This window comes from Notamacropus eugenii, chromosome 7 (genome assembly GCF_028372415.1).
Source record: "Notamacropus eugenii isolate mMacEug1 chromosome 7, mMacEug1.pri_v2, whole genome shotgun sequence".
NCBI lineage: Eukaryota > Metazoa > Chordata > Mammalia > Diprotodontia > Macropodidae > Notamacropus > Notamacropus eugenii.
In genome coordinates this window covers 45,797,143-45,819,877 of record NC_092878.1, presented here as the reverse complement: position 1 = coordinate 45,819,877, position 22,735 = coordinate 45,797,143, and the positions used below count along the sequence as shown (strand labels likewise).

The 22,735-nt window shown below is 37.4% G+C and overlaps 1 protein-coding gene across 2 annotated transcripts in view; it reads left to right on the top strand.

Moving 5' to 3' along the window:
* LOC140514525 (tropomyosin-like) overlaps nt 1-18,062 on the top strand; it is a 32,380-nt gene extending 14,318 nt beyond the window's left edge. Inside the window, exons 1-2 of one of the 2 annotated variants that reach the window (XM_072624976.1) lie at nt 9,649-9,697; nt 15,893-18,062. In XM_072624976.1, the coding sequence (XP_072481077.1) occupies nt 15,953-16,696 (744 nt within the window). In that variant the 5' untranslated portion in view covers nt 9,649-9,697; nt 15,893-15,952 and the 3' untranslated portion in view covers nt 16,697-18,062. Of the gene's footprint in view, nt 1-9,648; nt 9,698-15,892 lie in introns of those variants that run through there. The other variant, XM_072624975.1, reaches the window with a different exon arrangement.
* The last annotated feature ends 4,673 nt before the right edge of the window (nt 18,063-22,735 follow it).

Genomic DNA, 22,735 nt, shown 5'->3' with positions numbered 1-22,735 from the left:
GTTGATTGGGAGAATAAAATTGTCCTCGTATGTGTTTGACCTTGGATATACGGGAAATTAATACAAATAAAAGCCATTCCCTGAGGCTTAAAAAGGATATAAACAAAAACTTGTCAAAAGAATTGCAAACTATTAACAACTATATGAAAAATTATTTCAAACTATTGATGCAAATGTGAACATAAACGTAAATCAAAACTAATCTAAGATTTTTCTTGACATTCAGCAAATTGGCAAAGATGGCAAAAAATGAGAACAATCAGTGTTGGAGCGGCTGGGGAAAGATAGGCACGCTATTGCATTGATGGTGTGAACTGGTCTAGCCGTTCTGGAACGTAATCTGAAATTATGCTAAGTGACTGAAATTATGCTAAGATAGTAGACCATATCTTTGACTCAGAGATCCCCCTGCCAGATACACATAACAAGAATGTCAAAGACAGAAATGTAGTATATATTTTAAAATATTCATAATAGTATTTCTGTAGTAACAAAGAATTATAAACAAAGAATCCATTCAATATTTCAGCAATGGTCTAAACAAACTGTGGTACATGAATGTAATCCAATGTCACTATGCTTATAGTGATTATAATAATTATATATAATATAATTATAGAAATGATTATAGTGAATAAAGAAAAGCATCCTAAAATTTATATGAATTACTGCAAAGTGAACTTAGTAGAACACATTAAACATATACAGCATGACTATATCAGTGTAAATAAAACAAAAAACCCCATAAAGCCACACTCGTATGTAAATGTAATTGCACAAGTGCACACACACATATATACATATATACACATACAAATGCAGTTAATGTGTTAGTTTTGTGAAAGTGATCTTTTTTCCTTTGCTTTTAAAGAAATCATTTGTTATAAAAAAAAATGCCTCACTGTAGGAGAAAAGAAAGGGAAAGAAATGTATTCAGAAATGAAGGGTATAAAAAATAATTGAACAAATAAAAATCAATTAAATTATTTTAAAGACGTCTTTTTCATTGGTGCAATATTAAGGATAATTTGCATCCTTAACGCTTGTTGTTGTTATTCAGTACTTTTATTTCTGCCCAATGGTCCATGATCCCATTTGGACTTTTCTTGACAAAGCTATTAGAGTTGTTTGCCATTTGTCTTCCCAATTTTTGGAAAAAGTTTTAAGTCATTCTGGGATAGACATCATGCTAGTTTCCAAATGTTTTTTTTTTTCTCCCAATTTCATCCCCAAACTCAAAAGTGAATAGCCTTTGTGGGATTAGTAACCTACTTGTTTCCACCATTAGAGATTGGAGAAAAGTGGAATTTAAGATGTACATTGTAAAAACCCCATCCTGACCCCAGTCTTTCAGACTTAGACCTAATGAAAAATTTCGAACAAAATGTTATTCTTGGTGAGTGCATATACAGTAATTAGGTGGATTGAGTTTAGGCCAAGGAGAGACAGGACATTTTAGATAGGAGTTAATATAAGAAAAGTCATAGATACTAGAAGGAATCTGGCTTGCTTTAGTTACAAGAATCAGATGATGTTCGTAAGGATTTATCTTGGTCAGTAGTGAGAAAGTTGGAAAGTTATGGTTGAGTGGGATTATAGAGGATCTTGGATACCACAAGAAGAAGTCTGGGTATAATCCTGTAGATAATAGATATCGCTAAAAGACTCTGGATCACATGAATTGAAGAACTTTATTTTGCGTTGACAAAGAAGACATAAGCAGCCTCTTCATGAAATCTTTGCTTGGGGTCCAATCATTTTTATTTAGCTAAGGATATTAAAAGGAAAATACTTTTTAAAAAACATGCCAATGACAAATTAGTGTGATGTATCAAAAATGGAGTAGAAGTAAGTTACCCAAAAGAACACTGGCTGTGTCACAGAATCCTAGAATGCCAGGGCTGGATAAGTTAAACCTTATTTAATAAAACTTAATTATCTTATACTGGATTCCCTCCATTCAGTCACCTGAACAAGCCAAGTCTACTTCAGAGCTGAGAGTTATATGGCATATGCTTGGTGGATAAAACTGCAAACCAAGCTGTACTTGGATTTCATAAAATTGTGGCTTGTATACATGGAAACATAGTCATTAGAGCCAATTATCCTTGGACAGACTGCTGCTTTAAACTCTAATTACAAAGTTTTAGCCCCATTACCACATATGCTTCATTTTATATCTGTTTCAACATTTTATTGTCCTAATTCATTAAAAACATTATGCAAAATAAAGTTAATTCTAAACTTTATCCTATAGGGAAGTGTGGGGGGGGGGGGAGGAATGTCTGGAAAAATAGCATTTTACATTTGCTTAGATTTCATCTTTTTTTTTTTTTCTTCTGAAGGATTTCAAAACATTTCATAAGCAGGATTTCATTTATCTTGTAAGTTAGGTAGGAAAATCTATCTATTAAATTTTAGAGCTAGAGTGATTGATGGGTTGAGGGATTACATTATTTATTTGCTCAAGGTTATGAATTGAGAATCATTCAGTGAGGATCCAATCTAGGGTAAGGGCCAAGTTTCTCGATTATTAAATATTAGACCAGCCACAAAAATAAGTTGAAGCCTGTCTTTCCAGAGTCTAAAAGAAATTAGGGCAAACCTAATGGAAAAGGCTATAAGCCAACTGAATACTAAGCAGTGAGACTAAATGAAATTTAATAGAGCATGGCCTCCTTGCTATTCCTTGTTTTTTGTTTCTGGTTGCATCTTGAAAGGTATGGAGTGTGTATTGGTAAAAGTATGTTTTCCATAGACAGATGATTATGTTCTTTTCAGTGGTGATATACAAGAGAAGGCAGGTACAAGGTGAATGGGACAGCACTGTATTAGTAAGTGTCCAATAGAAACAATTCATTAATTTCAGGTCAAAAGTCCTGAACATGTTTTTATTATTTTTGAATCACATCTTTAAAATATAATGATTTACTACCAATATTTCCTGGTATGATGCTATATGGCCATGAATCATGGAACACAACCATCTCAAAAGAACTAAAGTGTCAAGTAATCAAAAGAGAATGGAAGAATGCATGCTTGCCAAAAGCAGAATTCAAGAAGTTCCTGTCAATGACGCTGACAAGTAGGAGGGTGGTAGGGAGAGAGAGGAAGATCAGAACATGCATGACTAGAAAAGGAGGTGAGGCAGTCAGGTACTGTTCACAATGAGACACAACTTCATGGTTGTACTTCAAGGAACTGGAAAAAAATGTAGTCTTCCAGTACATTGGGTATAGACTTTGTACAGGGTTTATGGGGAGTATGGATAAGAATTGCATAGGAAAAGAAAGCAATAAAAATAAGGTTGAAGGAAAGAAATTACACAAAATAGAGGTTTTTTTGCTTTTGCTTTTCGCTCACTCCATTTACACTATTACAGCCATCTTACATATTTTCCCATGGTTCCCCTTATTTCACTATGCATTAAGGTTAGAGTTAGGATTGAAACCCAGCTTTTCCTGACTCCATGTACAGTACTCTGTCTACTGTTCTAGTGATGCTGTTTTGGTTTGTATAATCACAGATCTGGATCTACATGTAGAAAATGTCAGACAGTCTGATACATGTTGAAAGATCAGCTTTCCTTGGGGGAAAACATAGGAACCTCACAGTTAAATTTTTAAAATCTATATATTTTAGTATTTTATTTATCACATATTTTATTATTTATTAATTTGTTATTTTAAGTTCTTTATTCTCCCTCTCCTTCCATCTACTCACCCATTGAGAAGGCAAGAAATATAATATCATTTTTCATATGAAGTCATACAAAACATGAAAAAAGACAAAGTGAAAGAAAATATGCTTAAATCTCTGCTTAGATTCATCAATTCTCTCTGTGGAGGCAAGAACATTTTTCATCACCGTGTACAATTGCACTTTTAAGTTTATTCTGCATAATTAAGATTTGATCCATCACTTTCTGAAATCTAGACAATCCACAAAGAAATAAATCAAGTCCTTATTTTTATAGTATTTGCTGGTTTCTAAGGTTAAATGCTCATGTTGAAAATTTAACAATCACCTCTCATGAACTGGTGTGAACTGGTACTGGCACAGCCCTACTGAGTTAGTCTTCCCAGATTTTTTTGAATTCTTTCTATTCAACATTTCTTAGAGTATGGTAATATTTCATTACATCTATGGATCAACTTGTTTAACCATCTCCTTATTATTTTGGCATGTACTTTGTTTTGGGTTCTTTGCACCCATAAAATTGAAGGGCCAATTTATTTGCATCAATAGTTGTGATGATTAATTTGCTTAAAGGATCATAGACTTCAAATTGTGATGAATGAATCACTTACTCTCACCCCTTCCTTTTGCAGAGAATTCTTCAGTATCATGCAGAAATTGAAAAAAAATAATGTGACCTTGGGGTGCATTAAAAGAGGTATAGCTTCTAGAAATAGGGAGGTTACAGTTCCATTGCACTCTGCTCTTATCTGGAGTACTATGATATTCAGTTCTGAGCAAAAAAACTGGCATGGTTTAAGAAAGGTAGGTGGGAAAGTGTCTGGAAAATGACAATCAGTCTGGTGAAGTTTGTGAACACCGTGTCTTTTGGAGGTCTTGCTTAAGTAACTGGACATCTTTAATCTGGAGAAAAGAAGATTGGGGGTAGGGGTGGGAATGATAGCTGTGTTCAAATATTTGAAGGGATATCACATGGAGGAAGGATTAGATTTTTTCTACTTGGTCCCAGAAAACAGAACAATGAGCAGAAGTTACAAAGAATTGAATTGAGCCTGATATCAGGGAAAAGTTCCAATTAGAGTTGGCAAATCCAATTAGAGTTGGATCTGGTTAGAGTTGTTCAAAGCTGAAATGTACTGACTTAAGAGGTGATGGTTTTCCTTCTTCTTGGAGATGTTCCAGCAGAGGTTAGATGACCACTTATGTAGGATGTTACAGTGGGATCTCCTTTCATGCACAGGTTGAATTAGATAGCCACTGAGGTTCCCTCAAACTCTTAAAATCTGGTTTGTTTGTTGGTTTTTTTTTAATTCTATGAGACTAAAGCCCAGAGAAACAGTGATTTTTCCAAAGGTCAAGCAGTTAGTAAATGGCATAGCAGTCATTTCATAATAGGCATTAAAAAGTAATTCTGGATCCATGCAAAAGTAGAGGATACCCTCCCGATCAGAAAGGGGATTGAACTGAAATCTTCACAGATCATTCCTCTTGTGTGTTTGTCCTTCGTTGCCGAAGAAGATCATGCCATCAGAGAAATAATGACATGACTTGCACTTGACTTTATTTTGAATGAGGGAGGGTTGTGCAGGTCATCAGCCTCATGTCTGCTCCAGAGCCATCTAAATCCAGTGACCAGATATTCATCAGGATGAGGCAATTGGGCTTAAGTGACTTGCCCAAGGTCACACAGCTAGTGAGTGTCAAGTGTCTGAGGTGAGATTTGAACTCAGGTCCTCTTGACTCCTACACTGGTGTTCTATCTACTGCACCACCTAGCTGCCTTGATCATTCCTCTTAGTATTTACTTAGTGACATGACTTTCTCTTCTAATCACTTGTCTTCTCCTTTTTCTCTCCAGACCTCCATCTATAACACTACTCCCCTTATCTATGTCCAATGATCAAAAATAAGTGGGATGTGTGTTAATGAGGATTTAATGAAATTATCTGCTGTGAATTACCCAATTTTTAAAGTTAATGTACTATTCTACAGTTGGAAAGTTAAAATATACCAAGCATCATAACTACAAATCTTTATGCTTGGAACAAGTACCCCAAATCACTTTTCAGTCATGAGGCACAAACCGTTCATTTTAATGGGAGTGTGTATGTAATACAGAACACAGAAGTGAGGCCATTTCTAAGGACACTGCCTCAGAGAGGTGACAATTAGAGGAGTATCTTATTCCACATCCCATCTAATAGCTTCCGATTTTAATTATTCATCCTTACTACTTGCTAAGGTGTCTTCTGTTCTGTGTACATTTCCATCATCTTCCAAACTTTGCCAGGCTGGGACAAAGCTCTAGTTGTCCTGCCCTAGTTATAGTTTTAAATATACCTGAATCTGTTAAGCTGGGGGTATTTGTTGGTCCTGAAGGTTATTTCCACAAAGTAACGTTAGTTCAAGGCTTTGGAAAGAAGACCTCAATTTCATAGCTTGAGAACCAAAAGGAAACAATAATCATAGTTTCCTATAAGATTTTACTATGTAAATCATAACATAGGTAAATCCTAACTTACTGGTTCAACTAAAATAAACTGAAATAGCTTTTATTCAATACGTAATTAACCCAAGCTACATGATGGCTTCATACTTAAGTTTCTAGATTAAGTTTTGGTCTAAAGATTTCCTATTTGCCTCTAGAGAAAATTAGTAGATGATCATAAATTTCCTTTAATTGTGTTCATTTATATTCATTTGAGAAAGTGTTGTGTAGAACATGGTGCTCATTTCATTTCCTCATTTCCAGAACAAATAGTGGAACATCTAAATCTCTCTTTTGGCTCAATTCCAATGTTTAAAAAAATATTTCCACAGTATTTTTAATAGAAAGATATGAAAGAGTTGTCTTTATGCCCATTTTATTAATGACAACTGAACCACAAAATCTGAGTTAATTTTCTTGAAAGTTCATGAATCACCAACATGTCATTGGATTTAGGGATGATAGGTTTTGAGGACCTTCGGGATTATTCAGTATGGTCTTTGTCTTTGTAGATTAGAGAACTGAGGTCTAGGAAAAAGCCCAAGGTTACACAGTTGGTCCATAGAAGAGGCAGATTTGGGGGCCTTGTTGCTCTGATTCCAAATCTAGTGTTCTTTCCCATTTCACTAGTTACCCCTTTCACTTCTCTCTAAGACAGGCCAACCTCTGAGCCCTTTTCCTCTTTAGCTGCTGACAGAAAAATAACTTGTGACTGCTTTTAGAAAATTATTGTGAAGAGGGAGTAGGGAGGAGTGGATAGAAGGTTGATCTTGAAGTTGGGAAGACCTGTGTGTTCAAATCCTGCTGTATGACCCAATGCTACTAGATCTCTGGCCCTGGGCGGGTTACTTGGTTTTTTCAAAGTCACAAGAAATCTCTAAGACCATAGGCTGTAGGTGCTAACCTGCACAGGCAGATGGACTTTTATAACTGGGAATTCCCTGTGTTAATGAAAGTATGAGTTCACTTTTTTTTAAAGAGGTCATTTGCGGGAATATCCCATAGTTCACAGAACTGTAGAACGTTAGAATAAGTAGTCAACAAACATTTATGAAGCAGTTCCTATATGCTAGAGCTGGAAGGACCCTTAGAGGTGATCTAATTCACTTTCCTAAGTTTATAGATGAGAAAACTGAAGTGATAGCTCCGCAGCCAAAATATCAGTCAGTAACAACAGCCAGGATCAGAATTCAGTTTTCCTGATCTAGGGAGATCATGGGTGAGGACATGAAAAGGAACACAAGAGCTTAAAGGATCATGGATCAAGTAGTGGAACGGTCATACTATAAGATGCGAACCCTGACTGAGAGCCCAGATCTCTGGGTCTCTGCCCTTAAAATAGATTGATATTTCTGAGATATTTACAGAAACTGAGAAAGAGACATTAAGAATGGCTTATAAACAAATTGAAGGAGCTTCAGTGCCAGGCTGAGAGTCATCTTTCTGAATTGAAATCTGGCCTTGGACACTTACTAGTTGTGTGACCCTGGGCAAGTCATTTAACCCTGTTTGCCTCAGTTTCCCCATCTGTAAAAGTGGATTTGAAAAGGAAATGACAAACCACTCCAGTGTCTTTGCCAAGAAAACCACAAATGGGGATGCAAAGAGTTGGATCAGACTGAAATAACTGAACAACCGCAAGAACTACCAATAAGCATCAAGTTTCCTGATCTGTCCCACCTTGTACCATCCTAACGACTACAAAGTCATTGTCTAGGAATGTTTGCTAACTTTGCACACATGATCCAGATGAAGTTTGTGTCTTTCCTTCCCCTCTTTCCTTTTCTTTCCTTCCTTCCTTCCCTCCTTCCTTCCCTCCTTCCTTCCCTCCTTCCTTCCTTCCTTCCTTCCTTCCTTCCTTCCTTCCTTCCTTCCTTCCTTCCTTCTTTCCTTCTTTCCTTCCAAATCTCCCTTTCTCAAAGGTAAAGATTCATGGGCTGCTCAAAGAACTTATTTCAAAATTTATTGACAAGAAAGCTTTAACCCGATCCGTTTTTTGGATATGGGCCATTTATCCCTCCTTAGACAACATGGTAGCCCTTTATTTACTCTTTGGAAGTTCACCATATTGGTTCCAGACAGTGCAGACACTTCTCAGTCCCATCATTAGCAAAACCTGCAAGCCACCATGCCTTGCACTCCTTCCTTCATTTCCATCTTCTTACATTTCACTTCCTTCTGAGTACTTTTTGATCCAGAGCTATTGGCCTTCTCTCTGTTCTCACCTACACCATTCCACCTTTCTTGACTCCTTTGGTTGGCCTCCAGTTCATGAGATGCATTTCTTGTTCACTTCTGCCTCCTAGCTTCACTTAAGACTTTGGTCAGATCCCACTTTTCTGCAAGAGGTCTTTCTTTATCCCCAACTCTATCCCTACCCTTAGTGGTCTTTTCTCAGTGACTTCCTCCTACTTAAATTGTAGGGTATATAGGCATAGTAGTTTGTATGTTATCTTCTGCATTAGAATATGATGTCCTTGAGGGCAAAGGCTTTGTTTTTGCCTTTCTTTGCATGCCTAGCACTTAAGGAATACTTGTTTTTGATAATTGTGATGATGGTATTTGTATGTTACCATAATTCCAGTCTTCTAGACTTTCTTTGATAGCTAAGTGGCACAGTGGATAGAATGCTAAGCCTGGAGTCAGGAAGATTCATCTTCCTGAGTTCATATCAAGCCTCAGATACTAGCTGTGCGACCCTGGGCAAGCCATTTAACCCTATTTGCCTCTATTTCCTCATCTGTAAAATGAGCTGGAGAAGGAAATAGCAAAGGACTTCAGCATCTTTGCCAAGAAAACCCCAAATGGGGCCATGAAGAGACAGATACGACTGAAATGACTGAGCAGCAGCAACAAACAACAGATCTTTGTTCTAGAAAACACAAAATAAAAACAAAAATAGCATCCTGTGAAGCAGTGTTGCATCATGAATAAATATTAGATTTGGAGTCAGAGTTGAACTAGAAAATTTGGGTTCATAGCCTGCCTCTGATACTTATTAGCTATGTGATGCTGTGCAAAATATTTAACTTTTCTGTGCCTCGGTTTCCTCATCTGTAAAACTATGAGGTTGACAGATAGCCCTTTCTAGTTCTAAATCTGAGATTTTATAGTCTCACTTTTTAAAAAATGGCAATAGAGAAAAATTCCTGAGACTCTCAAATTCTCTTCCTTTCTATCCTGATCTTTATTTCTTCCCAGGTACTTAAAACACACTCTCATAATTAAAGATTGCAAAAAGAAAGAATGGATGAAAGAAAACACAATGCAGGGGGAAAAGGTCAAAAAGTGCATAGCTAGATTTGACTGGAAAACAAGAAGATGAATTTCCAAGCTGTCTTTGAGTCTGTGGGGACAGACAGATCATAGACCTTGTTAAGGTAGTGGTGCTCATTTTTTTTTTTTTTTTAAATCAACTCTTTATTTTCAGTTATTTCTCCAGAATTCATATTTTCTTTTCTTCCAAGGCAAGAAACTGAAGAAGAAAAGAAAAGAAAAAAGAAGAAGAAGGTAGGCATTTTTCTGCCACTGATTCACCTGCACTTTGGGAAGCAGTAGAATTTTGCCAGAATAGGTCTTTTTTTTTTTTCCCTAGAATTTCTAACATTGACTAAAAAAAAAATAACACTACCCAGCTCTTATTTTATACTAACTATTGTAGGGAAAATTCTCTGAAACTCCAGAGGATATTAACATTTTTTTTCCTCCCTGTGGCTGGATTTAGTTTTTTTTTCCCCACTTAGTATTCCCCACTGCACCCAGGAAGAGTTGTTAATTGCATAGAAATGCTTTCAAGGCTTTAATTTACAAGACTGGTTTGTCTAATGCAGAATTAATTAAGCAAGGGAGACTCTGATCAAGTCTCCTCCATAGAAGCAATAAGCAAGAGAATCTAAAGAACAGTTTGAAAAGTTTTATTTGGCTAGCTTGAGAAGGGAAGGAGGTCTTGAGGCAGGGGAGGAGATGTGTCAACAAGGGTTTATCTTAGATTGGTCTTTACCATCTCATCAAGTATAATTTATTTATCCAAAATATTTCCTTAATTGGTCCCAAAATAACATTTTAATAAAAAGTTCAGTAATAACTCATGTTCTCACTGATAACCTAGCCTCCTTAGACTATTTTAACAAGTATTGTAATTATGTTTTTAATCACACAGTCACATTTAGTTTGAATTGTTGAACTGTTTTTATCTCTATACTCATACATTCGCTTCTGCATACAAAATAAAGGAAAATAATTTAAGAGGAAAAAACCATCTTTCCAAAATATATTATTGATATTTTATTTCTCTGTCACTCCCTTGTATACTTTGTATTAATTTTAGAACCCTCCTTTGTAGCAGAGAAACTTTGCAGCAAAACCAATACATGAACAATATCTGATAATGCGTAATACATTTTGCTTCCATACTATACTATCTTTCTATTGACAAAAGAGAAACATTTCCTAATCACTGTCTTTTGGAATCAAGATTTATCATTTCATTCATCTGGATTTGATTTTTTTGTATTATTTTCATTTACATTATTGTAGTCTTTGTGTAAATCGTTTTCTTGGTTTTATTTAGTTCAACATGAATTCACATGTCTTCCAAATTTCTCTGATTTCTGCACAGTCGTTGTTTCAGTTCTCTTTATATTACATACCCATTTTATGGGCCCCATCTTTGTTTCCATTTTTTTTTTTGCTTCCATAAAAAAATATTGCTTTGAGTGTTTTGATATCTATAGGGTTTTTCTTTAAACTTCCTTTGCTGATCATACACATACCCTCTTAGTACTGGTAATTCTGAGTCAGAGTTTGAGCTTTTCAGTGATTTCTCACCTATTCTCTAATAAGAGAATCAATATTTTTATCTTTAATATCTGAATATATCAGAGGGAGAACGAAATAGTGCATGGCATGCCAGACATATAGTCAGGAGGTCTTAGACCCAAATCCCACCTTTAATCGGGTGTAATTACTCAACCCTTCTCCTCCCTCACAGTATTATTGTGAGGCATAAATGAGATATATTATTTTAAAAAACCAACAATAACATTTTTCAAAACTTTGTCAGTTCTCATGACAAAAAAATATTCTAAATAATCAGTCAGGCTAAGAATACAGGAAAATAAAACTATTATGTTGGAGCCAGGGTTCTAGAGGCATTTCATCATTTCCGAACTATCTGCATATGAGCATTAGGTCAATGCTGGAAAATAGGAAGGCTCTTTTTTAGTTCTGATTATTGATGGAAATCATTTCAAGGATGTAGATTTGTATACTTTGCCACCTTGTGGCTGTTGTAGGTATGTGTATGACTAACCCTATATATACTGTAGCTTGAATTGACAAATTATCTGATGTTGTAACGTTCACGTCTTTGTATTTTATAGGTCACTCCCTTATACTTCTACCTCCCCTCCATCCCACATCAATAAAATAGGAGGGGATTTGGGGGTGATGGTTGTTATTTGGGATGGATATTTTTTTTAAATCACCATGTGATGATAGCTGTGCTGATTTCCCTGTTGATTTTCATGTTAATTTACTTGAATTCTTCTTTGATTTGACATCAGATTTTTCCAAAAACCTTTGCCATTTTCGTATTCTGTGATACTGAAAATTTGGGCATGGCAGAAATGTCAGTAAAAATAAGGGAGTGGTTCCCTTCCCACCCCCATTGAAGCTATGAATAATCAAATCAAATCTCTGCCTCCCTTTTTAAGGTTACATTTTTTCAGAAAAAAAAAAATCCTGATAATTATAGGGGAGTATAATCTGAACATCTGAATGTTATAAGACTTTTTTCTATGAAATCCAGATACTAAACTATACTTTGAGCTTAGCGCATAATCGGGGAGTTTTGTAACTAAATCTACTAGAAAAGTGGTGCTACAATAAATGAATTCTGAAAAATGATTTTCAGACATGTGGGAGCCTGAGACCAGATTACTGACTTAATTCAGCAGTGTTTTTAGGTAAACAGGATAATATTCTTCCCATGGAATTATGATTAGCTGCATTTTTATTAGAAATTTTCAAATTGCATTTCTGGATTTTGTCTTTTAACTCCGCTTTTTCCTTGAATGGGAATTGATGTTAGCATACTTGTGATTTTACAAAATACCCCCAGTATCTGTCCCTGAAGACATGCTGAAAATAGTCTCTTATTTTACTCTTTTTCCCCAGAAAGAGCTGCCATTCAGAATCACTAATTCCCTGGATCCCAAGATACCAAACTGTGTTTTGCTCTCTGGAGGGTTCAGACAACGGGGTAACTGGAACTAGCTATTGCCTGTGTCGTTCTTGAGTAGAAGAGGCTCATGATAATAGGACACATTATTAGCAAAGTGAGCAGCTGTGCTGGATTTTCTTTTAGATTGCATTTTGAAAACCTAGCTGCCTTATGAGTGTATTTAGACTTTGATGGTGTTTCTGAAAGGTTGCATGTTAACACATGGTTTTCTGACAATTAGCTCCTGCTTTCAGTTTTCTGCTCATTGCCTATCGACAATTTGCTCTTAGGATCTGTTCTATCCCATTTCAGTAATTCCTTCTTTTTGAAAACAAGTAACTAGAGGCCAGGATCCTTACCTGGAACTAAACAGAATAAAATCTGTGTTGCCTCAAGATGCAAATTACATCCGCATATGAATATGTTTTCTTTATTCTGTCTCAGAGATAGCATGAGGACTTAAGAATAATGTCCTATAATCTTGAGCATTGTTCATATACTTCTTTTCTTGATCGCTCTCCAAATACTTAATTTATAGCAAGATAATGAGAAGCCAAAATACATATACCATCAATGGGGATAAGGAGAAGAAAGGTAAACTAATGCTAAAGTTTACCAAAAAAACCCCAAAACTCCCCACACTAGTATTAGGCGCCATAGAAAGAACATAATAGTTTTTGCCTTTCTATGAAATATTGGTTTGGTTTTGCTTTGTTATTTTGTTATGGGCCTTGTCAGTCAGTTTTTCCTCTTGATCAAGTCATTTCACTCCAAAACTTTGTTACAATTCTGTGGCAGTACAATATAATGGTGTCAAACTCAAATAGAAACTGATCCCTACAGGCTTCAAATGGATGTAGAAAACCACAAATTAGCATTATCTATGTAGTATTGTATTTTTATTTTGTTAAATATTTCCCAATTGTAATATGGTTCAGGCTGTACTTGGGGGTTTTGCCAGGCAAATAGTTTGATGCCTCTGACGTAACACATGGTAGCTTGCAAAGATTTATGGAAGGAAAGTTAATTCAATTGGTTCAAATACAAGAATGATGTGGTGATATAACACATGGTAGCACAGAAAGGTTGATGGAAGGAAGGTTAATTCAATTGGTTCAAGCCCTAGAAGGATGTGATGATGTAACACATGGTAACTTGGAGAGGCTGATGGAAGGAAGGTTAATTCAAATGGTTCAAGTACCAGACTAATGAGGCCAAGGTCAAGGGTTCAATCCCCATGTGGATTGATTAGCTGCTGTCTTTTCCAAGGCCACAGACAATAGCCTTAACCCAGGTCAGTCATCTTACAAATTGCTGACCTTGGTCACCAGAGGGAAACCATGTAGCTGTGTCATTGTAATTCCATCCTCACTACTGGAAAAAAAACCCAACAACTCCAAGAAAGTGCTTTGATGGTAGGTCAGTGGCATCATCTTCTACACGAAGGGCTTTATACTATTCTCAGAGAGGATTTTGATTTCCCTTTTGAGAGGATCAAGTTGTATCAAAACCCTACAGAGACATAGCCTCCTCCTGTATGTTTTCCCAATTTTCTATTGCCTTCAGTACGAATTCTCATGTAGAAGAAAAATAATTGTACTAAGGCAGAATAACTCAGAGGAATTTATAGATCAATTATAATATTTTTAAATAAACAGTAGTACCATCTCAATACACCTTTATTTATGGAAATATTACATACATGGATTTTTTTCTTATGTAGAGTAGGGTGAGGATTACAGGAAGCTATTCTAATTGGCATAAAACCATGCTGGATGAATAAAGCCAGGATTACATTGTAGTAGAAGATGGGGAAGAATTTTCCCTTGGATAGAGCAACTGTACAGGTCTCCTTGGTAGAGATGTATAGTAGGCCTCAACTGAGATAAGAGTTGATTCAGGAAGCTGCTATGCAGATTTTGATTTAACTTCTCCTATCTATTCCAGTTCACCTGGAAGACTGGAGAAGTTCAGGGGAGGATAAATGCTATGTAATGTAGATTTCTGTTCTCTCCTTTGGAAATGGAGACACTCCAGAGCAAGGAACATAGTACATCCGGTGATTAGTGCATTAATCTCTGATTAATCATAGCGAGGAAACCTGAGAAGGGCTTCTCATGGAGGGTTTATGAGAGAAAACAGAAAAGAGATGCACAGGACAAAAAGGTGTGAACAGGTTGGGATCTGCATTGGTAGAATGTATACAGGGATAAGATCAAGGAATTAAGGAAATATAAAATGGTAGTCCATAAGAACTTGAATGACATCTTATGCCCCTTCAAGCAGAAACTGCCTTTCCTTGAATATAATTTTGATGGCTAGTAACTTTTCTAGATCCCATCATTCCATTTTTGTTGATATTGATAAGTGCTCATCCATACATATTAGACAGATATTGCTAATGGACAATGGGATGGCCTTAGAATTGAACAGGAGAAGAAGAATGAATTGGCCTTTCTTTGGAAAATTGCTTGATTCCTTTAATGACACCCAGTTTCTCTCATAAACTAAGGTCTATCCTTTTAAACTCCTGTGTCTTGCCAGTGATGTTGCATGGCTAAGTTTTATGGAAAACAAGAAGAACTGAAGTTTAAGATCACTCACAAGGCAAAGGAAAAACACATTGTAGGCATAAGCAGGACTCAAAACATTTTAAATAGAGGAAAAACCTAGAAGCACAAAAATGTAATCAAAAACATTATTGGAAAAAGATATGAGGCTAGTCACACATAACAAGAAGGAAGGATAAATGACCGTCGGACCTCATGCTTCATGGATGTCTGTAGTGTATCAAGGTAATATGAGGAAGGTCCCTTGAATGCTGGTTTCCAGTACTATTTTTATGGGAGTGCTTGGATGAGAATTATGTACGATTGGCAGGCATGGAAAGGATTCTGAGCTTTATCATTAAAGGAAATATCCACATTGATGAGTTCACAAATGAAATGATGAATTTGAATGTTTAGCATTCTTCATTGGGTCCTGATTGAAAATGGTAGGTGCAAGGCTATAGGAACTTCTATATGTTGCCTCTATAATAATGCACTTTAGAATTTTTCCAGGAATCAAAGTGTAATTCGCTGGTCTATTATCTTCAGTATTCCTTTCACTTTTTTGAAAACCAAGACATTTTTTTAATAGCTCCTTATTTATCTTGGTATTTTTATACTGTCCCCTCAAGACTAAAGGTCATCCTGGTAGGAAAACAATAGGCACAATAAGAATTCACTGACTTTGCCTTCTTCATGTTCTGTCCTATCCCCCTTGAGCAGTGGTTCTGCATCTTCTTTTATCCTTGACTTTTCCCCAACATAAGCTAAATTAAATCCCATTCTGTTGTCCTTAATTTCTTTTGCCAGCTTTGGCACATTTTGCACTTTAAGACCCCTGACCCTACTCTTACAATGTCATGTTTTTGCATTCCTCCTCTGTTATCTGGTCTTGCCACTATCTTATGAATATTTCTTTTAAAAATTTGCTAGGGAGGTGGAGTAGCAGCAGCACCGAGCAGGGGACACAGCAGCTGGGACGGGGCTGGCACCATGGCTGCTATCAACAACCACGAGGCCATGAAGCACAGCCTTCAGATTCTGCAGCAGCAGGCCGAGGACACCGAGGAGAGGGCCACAAGGCTCCAGAGGAGAGTGGAGGAGGAGAGACTGACTTGGGAACAGGCTGAGGCTGAGGTGGTTTTCTTGAGTCGACAAATCCAGGGGGTTGAGAAGGATCTGGACAGCGCTCGGGAGGGCCTGCAGACCGTTCTGTGGAAGCTGGAAGGGGCAGCGAAGGCAGCTAATGAGAATGAAAGGAGCATGAAGGTCATTCAAGGTCAGGCCACGAAGAACGAAGAGAAGTTGGAGCTACAAGCGTTCCAGCTGAAGGAGGCCATGCTCCTCGCAGTGGCAATGAACAAGAAATTCGAGGAGACAATCCACAATTTGATCATTGAAAGGGACTTGGAGGGCACAGGGGAGAGGCTCATGAGGGCTGAGTCCCATAGCCCAGAGACAGATGCGGGGGTCAGATCGATGGACCAGAACCTGACATGTCTGGATGCTGCTGAACCAGAGAATACTCAGAAAGAATATAAGTATGAGCAGGAGATAAAGATGCTTTCCGAGAAACTCAAGGCAACAGAGGCCCGTGCTAAGTATGCTGAGAACTTGACAACCAAGATGGAAAAGACAATCAATGACTTGGAAGAGAAACTGAAATTCAGCAAAGAAGCTCACCTCACCACGCAGAAGATGCTGGCCCAGACTCTCCTTGAACTCAACGAGATGTAGAAACCCTTTTCCAGTGAGCCACCACCCTTTTGTGATGCTCCTTCCATTGACCCTGACTTCCCTGGAGGCTGGCTTGACCTTTAAACTGAGGGCTGACCATTAACCAGAAGGCTGCTTTCTTCTTTGGGTCCCTGCTGACCCTCTCCCTTAACTCCTGCCCCCTGCCCCCCATCAATTTCACCACTGTCTCTGGATGTCTTCCACAGGGATCCTACATGGACTTAGGACTGAGCACTTTTGGGAGTCACATTTAAGGGAAGATGGGCACAATGCAGTGGTGTCTGTAAAAGCACGTTGTATGATGTATACGTTTTGTAATTACCCTTTTTTGTTATCGTAGCAACCATTTGTAAAGTATTCCAGATAATTTCTGCAGTTCCTAGGCTATATCTAATCACTTTTCTTCCTTTTGGATGATAAATCTTTCTACCTAAACAATGCCCCTTCTCCGTAGAAGAGGGAAAGAGGTGTTAGCCTGCTCTGCTGAAAGCTGAACGTAGCTCAAGAAAAGACTCCACCATGGGGAAACCTCAATGTTGTATACCAAGCACCAGCCAAATCTGAAACGTCATTCTAAGAGGTATTTGCCAAAAGGAGTGCTGTTCAGGTTTTCAGCTTTAGGGTTCTTGGGGTGTTTTTTTTTCCTTTTCCTTTCCCCATTCAAAACAAAACAAAACATTTGCATCTGTAGGAAACAAGCAAATTACACAGACAAGACCTCTCTGAGACCAAATTGTCTTTCCTTTCGTCCTTTGCTCACAGAATGGATCATGTGTCCCAGAAATTGGGGTGTCTCTGCCTATCCCCACTTCAACTTCTTTAAAAAAACGTTTTTTACCACTGATGAGCCAAATGACATTCATCTCATTACCCATTCCTGGGTCAGAAGCTGCTGCCTCTGAAAGTGCCATCTCATTGTGCTTTTAATCACTCCATGCGGGAGAAATCTTGAATAGCTTGTGTACAAAACTTTTTTGTAAAAGTTTATATATATTATTTTGACAGTTTATTTCTCTTATGTGGGGAGCATCAGACCCACCCCCACCCCATCTCCACCTACTCTTGGCTGTGAGTGATCTCTGTCTGCAGTCTGTGAGCTGGCAGTGTGCTGACCTTTTTTAATTCTTTTTTAAATTTTTTTGAGAAGTTTCTGTGAGGTCTGTTAGGTTGGCATTATCCAGCTTATGGGCTTAAATGAACAATCCTTTAGTGTGGTTTATTTGAGAACCAGTCTGGGGAAAGAGGAACAAATAGTGCAAGTGTTTTGATACTGAAAATTGACAAAATGTTTTTGTGAAATAAAGTATGAGTCCTTCCACCTTCGGGGAAAAAAATAAAATAAAAATTTATTCTATGTGCATCCAAATTGATTTGTTTCTTTAGAAAACAACTCCATTTCCCCCCATATCATTTTCTTTGGGTCTTCAGAATTTAATTCTTGAGAGTTTCTCATCCTTCCTAGATCTAGGAATTTTATGAGGTTCTATCTATACTTCCTCTCAACCATTTAAAATCTGTTTTCTACAAATCTAGAATATGTAGTATTTTTGTTTCTTCTTTTAATCTTCAAAAAATGCTCTTCACTCTACTTCCCCTACCTGTTCCTGAATTCCAAAACATAGCTACAGCTTTTAAATTTAGGGTGATACTTCTCCCCAAATTTTTTACCCATCTTCTTTCTTCTAAACAAGGTATGCCCATGCAGAACTGTATTCCAGTTATGTATCATAGTCAACCAAATCTCAGTGATCACTATAAGATCAATTTTCCCTTCCTACATTGGCCCTTGCCAGGCCTAGAGGCCTGTGTGGGCTACCCGAGTCTTCTTACCTCACCTCCCGAGGTCTTTGGTTGGCCAAAACCGGATGCTCATATGAGAGAAAGGACGTTCCAGAGTCGAACAAGGGTTGAGCTTTATTTCAGGGTCTAGTTACAAGTGCAGGGGGGTCTTCCTTAGGAGGAAGAGGGGGAGATTTCCTAAGGAGGCTAAGATCTTAAGGGATTGGAAGTAGAAGTGCAAGCGGGGAGAGAGGGGGAGGTGAGAGAGGAAAGAAGAAAGCGGAGCCTACTGTCCTCTTGGCTCCTTACGTGCTAAGAGAGCTCAGGCTTCCTCAATCCTACTTAACCTTCAGCCACACAGTTTGCATCTCAATACCGTGCTGTTAGATAACAATAGTGTGCCCAGATCCAGGACCATCTCGAGGGCGGGGAGATCTCTCTCCCATCACGTTTCTCACGGGAAGAGGCGGAATTACTCAAGATAGCTCGGTTCACCTCTATTCCCTGCCGTTTCCTGGGAGGGTCTCGTGAGAGCTCTAAGATTTAGAAGCTCCCACCTTTACCCGCCCAAGACTGTCCACACGGAATTGAGCTTCCAATCCCAACAGGCCCTCGTCCACCTTGTCCATTGCCTAAATTTTGTGCATAGACATTTCAGGCTGTGCACTTTCCAATTGGCTTTTTTTTTTTTTTTTTTAGATTTTGTCTCTTAAATTTCTAGGTGTTGAAAAGGCTATTTTCCCTAGCTTCTAGGAAAGCTCTTTATAATTTTTCCTTGAATTCTAGTCTGTTGGTAGCCACCCCTTCTTGGGGGACTGATTTGAAGTTCTCTAATGGAGACTACATACAAGATACCATCTCTTTCCTGAAAACAAGTACATTAGCCAATATTACCTCTAGGTTCTTCCTAATTCTAAAGTATTTGAATGTGTAAGTGAAAAGGCTGTATAAGTTTCCAACACCAAACATAATAAGATCATAGATCTATAATAACAATGAATTTAAGAAATCATCTGCTCTTGGTAAATACTTTATAATTAAGTACAGCTCCAACGTAGCGTCTTCTTTTCATATAAAGCCAGTGAGTGTTTGCTAGAGAGATACACTTCCTCATTCAAATTCATTAGTTACATATTCCATTAGGATGTTGAGTTTAAAGACTGCAAGTAAATATGGATGAAAGTTATCTGGCCACTGCCTTGGAGGACCATACACTAGTCTTAAGACTTGGTGGAGGGAGTGCTGGACTTAATTAAGAGAACCTGGGTTCATATCATAACTTACATGCTAAGTGTGACAAAGGGGAAGTTACACAATCTGAGTCTGTTCCTTCCCCCAGAAAATGGGGATAATCTTATCTCACAGGGTTGTTGTAAAGAATAAATAAGACAATATACTTAAAGCATCTTAGGTATTGAACTATTGAGCTATTGAACTATTATTAGAATTGTAGATTTGTTCAATAAATATTCATTTAGCACTTTTGACAAATGCTATGGGAATAAAAAGATGAGCAAAAAAGGATTCTTTTCATATATTCTAGAGCTAATATAGTCCCAAGGAAGAGAAAGTCTTTCTGGTTCTGATTTTGAGCTGGAGTCTCATTGAAATAATATTCCTATGATTATCAGGAGTTGCAATTGAAGGGGACACACCACACTGGACTAAGGAGATTAGAGTTGCACGAGTAGCTGATTCTAGAAGATGAGTTGTCAGAGAGCTCTCTAAGATGACAATGAAACATGGGATCAGGACAAGGTCAAAAAAAGTTAAGGGTATTGTCATACAGCCATAGCATGAGTAGAAAGTTTGAGTCAGGTTGAAACTGAGTATGTGATAGGCAGTGGTGGGATGAGAAAGACCACTCACTGGGTTTGAAATCAGAGGAGCTGGATTTGAATCCTGGCCCTTACATTCCTATGTGACTTTGGTACTAGAGCAGGGAATGAAAGTGTTCTGAAAATGAGACCTTAAATGACGAGTTTAGGCTAGAGCATATGTAACTGCCTGAGTTATAAATTACAGAAAATAGCACTTCTTGTGAAAGCAGAAGCGTTATGTATAGTAGCATTTCCAAGCATGATTCCAATAAGATTTTTCAAAGAAAATGACACAATAAATGACAGAAAAATGGGTGCAGTGGTACAAAAGGTTAATGCAATGCCCTTGCTTTTTGCTCCTCTGAATTTCACACATAATTCAGATTGAAGCTCAACAGTCTTTTCAACATGCAGGGTCCTTGGTCTTTTTAAAAGACACCAAAGAGACCCCAGTAGCCTTTCCTATATTTACGTACAACTTTCCTCTGCCCTGCTACTTTCTCCAGAACCAATGACAAGATCCATAACTGCTTCTTCTGCTACTTTGGGACAACAGTCGCAGATGTAACTGAACAATGGATCTTACTTATTCCCATGATCACAGAATTCCAGATTGTTCACTGTTTTCCTTGGGCCTCTGAGAAGTTCTAGGACACGGGGTCTCCAATGGCCCTGTCCAACCCAGCTTGCTTTTTCCCCCCACTGATGTCAGAACTTTAAAATTGTTCTTTTGGCTTAAAAAAGTCTCAGTGGTTTATCAATGAAAATATTTTTTCAAAATGCTTGCCTTCTTAAAAAAACACTTCCCAACAGGTGACACCAACTGTTCTGTACAGAACTATTAACTCTACTTCAAAGTAGAGTCTCAGTTTATAATGACTGCAGAGAGAAAAGTTGAAGCTTTATAGCTCTAGATTATGCCAAAGCTTTTTAAATGTGGATCTGTGAACTTTGTTTTAATTTTTTTCATACCGTATTTCAATATAGTTGGTTTCCTTTCTAATCCTATGTATTTTATGCTTTGAAAAAATATTATTCCAAGAAAGGATCTATAGGCTTCACCTTCATTACATACACAAAAAAGGCTAAGAATTCCTGGATTAGTCTAACATAAATAGAGTCTTAAGCCTATAATCACCACAGTGGCTCAAGCCTCACAAATAGGAATGCATCTTACTAAAAAAAAACCATTTAACAAGATAAATATGAAGGCTTGTGATTATCCTACACAAACCTTGGATAGAAATTTTAATATTAGATTTTTATTTTATGAATATAATAACAAAAGCTTAAATCATCTTACATCATATGGTTAATCATTGACCGTCAATTAATTATTGATAAGACATTGGCACTGGTTTGATAAGACTGACAGATTAACGAATGAAAATAGCATTTGTGGTTGTTCTTTTAAAGATAATAGTAGTCCACACCAACATAAAGCTTTATATTTTATAAATATTGTATGTACACAGTCATCTTCACAACAAATTGAAATTGGTTCCCGAAATTCTGTTTTATTTACACATATCAGACACTTGCTTTTGACCCTGGGCAAGTCACTTAAACTCCATGTGCCTCAGTTTCCTCATAAATTATAAAACTGGGATAATAATAATGGCTACTTCCCAGTGTTGTTATGAGGATTCAATGAGATGATAATTAAAGTGCTTAACAGTGCCTGGCTCATAGTAAACATTATATAAATGTTAGTTAATATTATTATTACTTTGAATATACTTTCAATTCTCCTCTCTGTGGGGACGTTATATCCTATCCCCTCCGTTCTCCCCATTCCTTCTTTGCCTGCAGAGTATAAGCTCTTTGAGGACTGGAACAGTTTGTATGATGTTGTCTTTATAAGCCAGCACAGCACTCTGACCTTTTGCAGGACCTTTAAAAAAGGTTTAGTCCAATCATTTTTCAGTTGTATCCAACTCTTCATAACTCCATTTGAGGTTTTCTTGGCAAAGATACTGGAGTAGTTTGCCATTTTCTTCTCCAGCTCATGTTATAGATGAGGAAACTGAAGCAAACAGAATTAAATGACTTGCCCAGGATCACATAGATAGTAAGTGTCTGAGGCCAGATTTGAACTCGGTAGAGCTGTCTTCCTGATCCAGGCATTCTATCCACTGTACCTAGGCTGCCCTTAATAAATGTTGGTTGAAATGAATTCAGTTAAATAACCTTTTTACAAATGAGAAAACTGAAGTTCAGAAAAGTTAAATAAACAACTTGCCTACAATGCCATAGCTAATTTAAATGACAGGTCCTTGAATTCCAAGTTCAGTGAGCTTTTCCCTATCCTAGTTGTTCCTGAAATAAACCAGAGATGGATTATCTCATGGTTTACAGCAGAAATAGGCACCCAAACTTCACTGCACAAAAATTTTTGTTCTGATACCTCCCATTTCCCACTCCTCCCTTCTCCCCACCA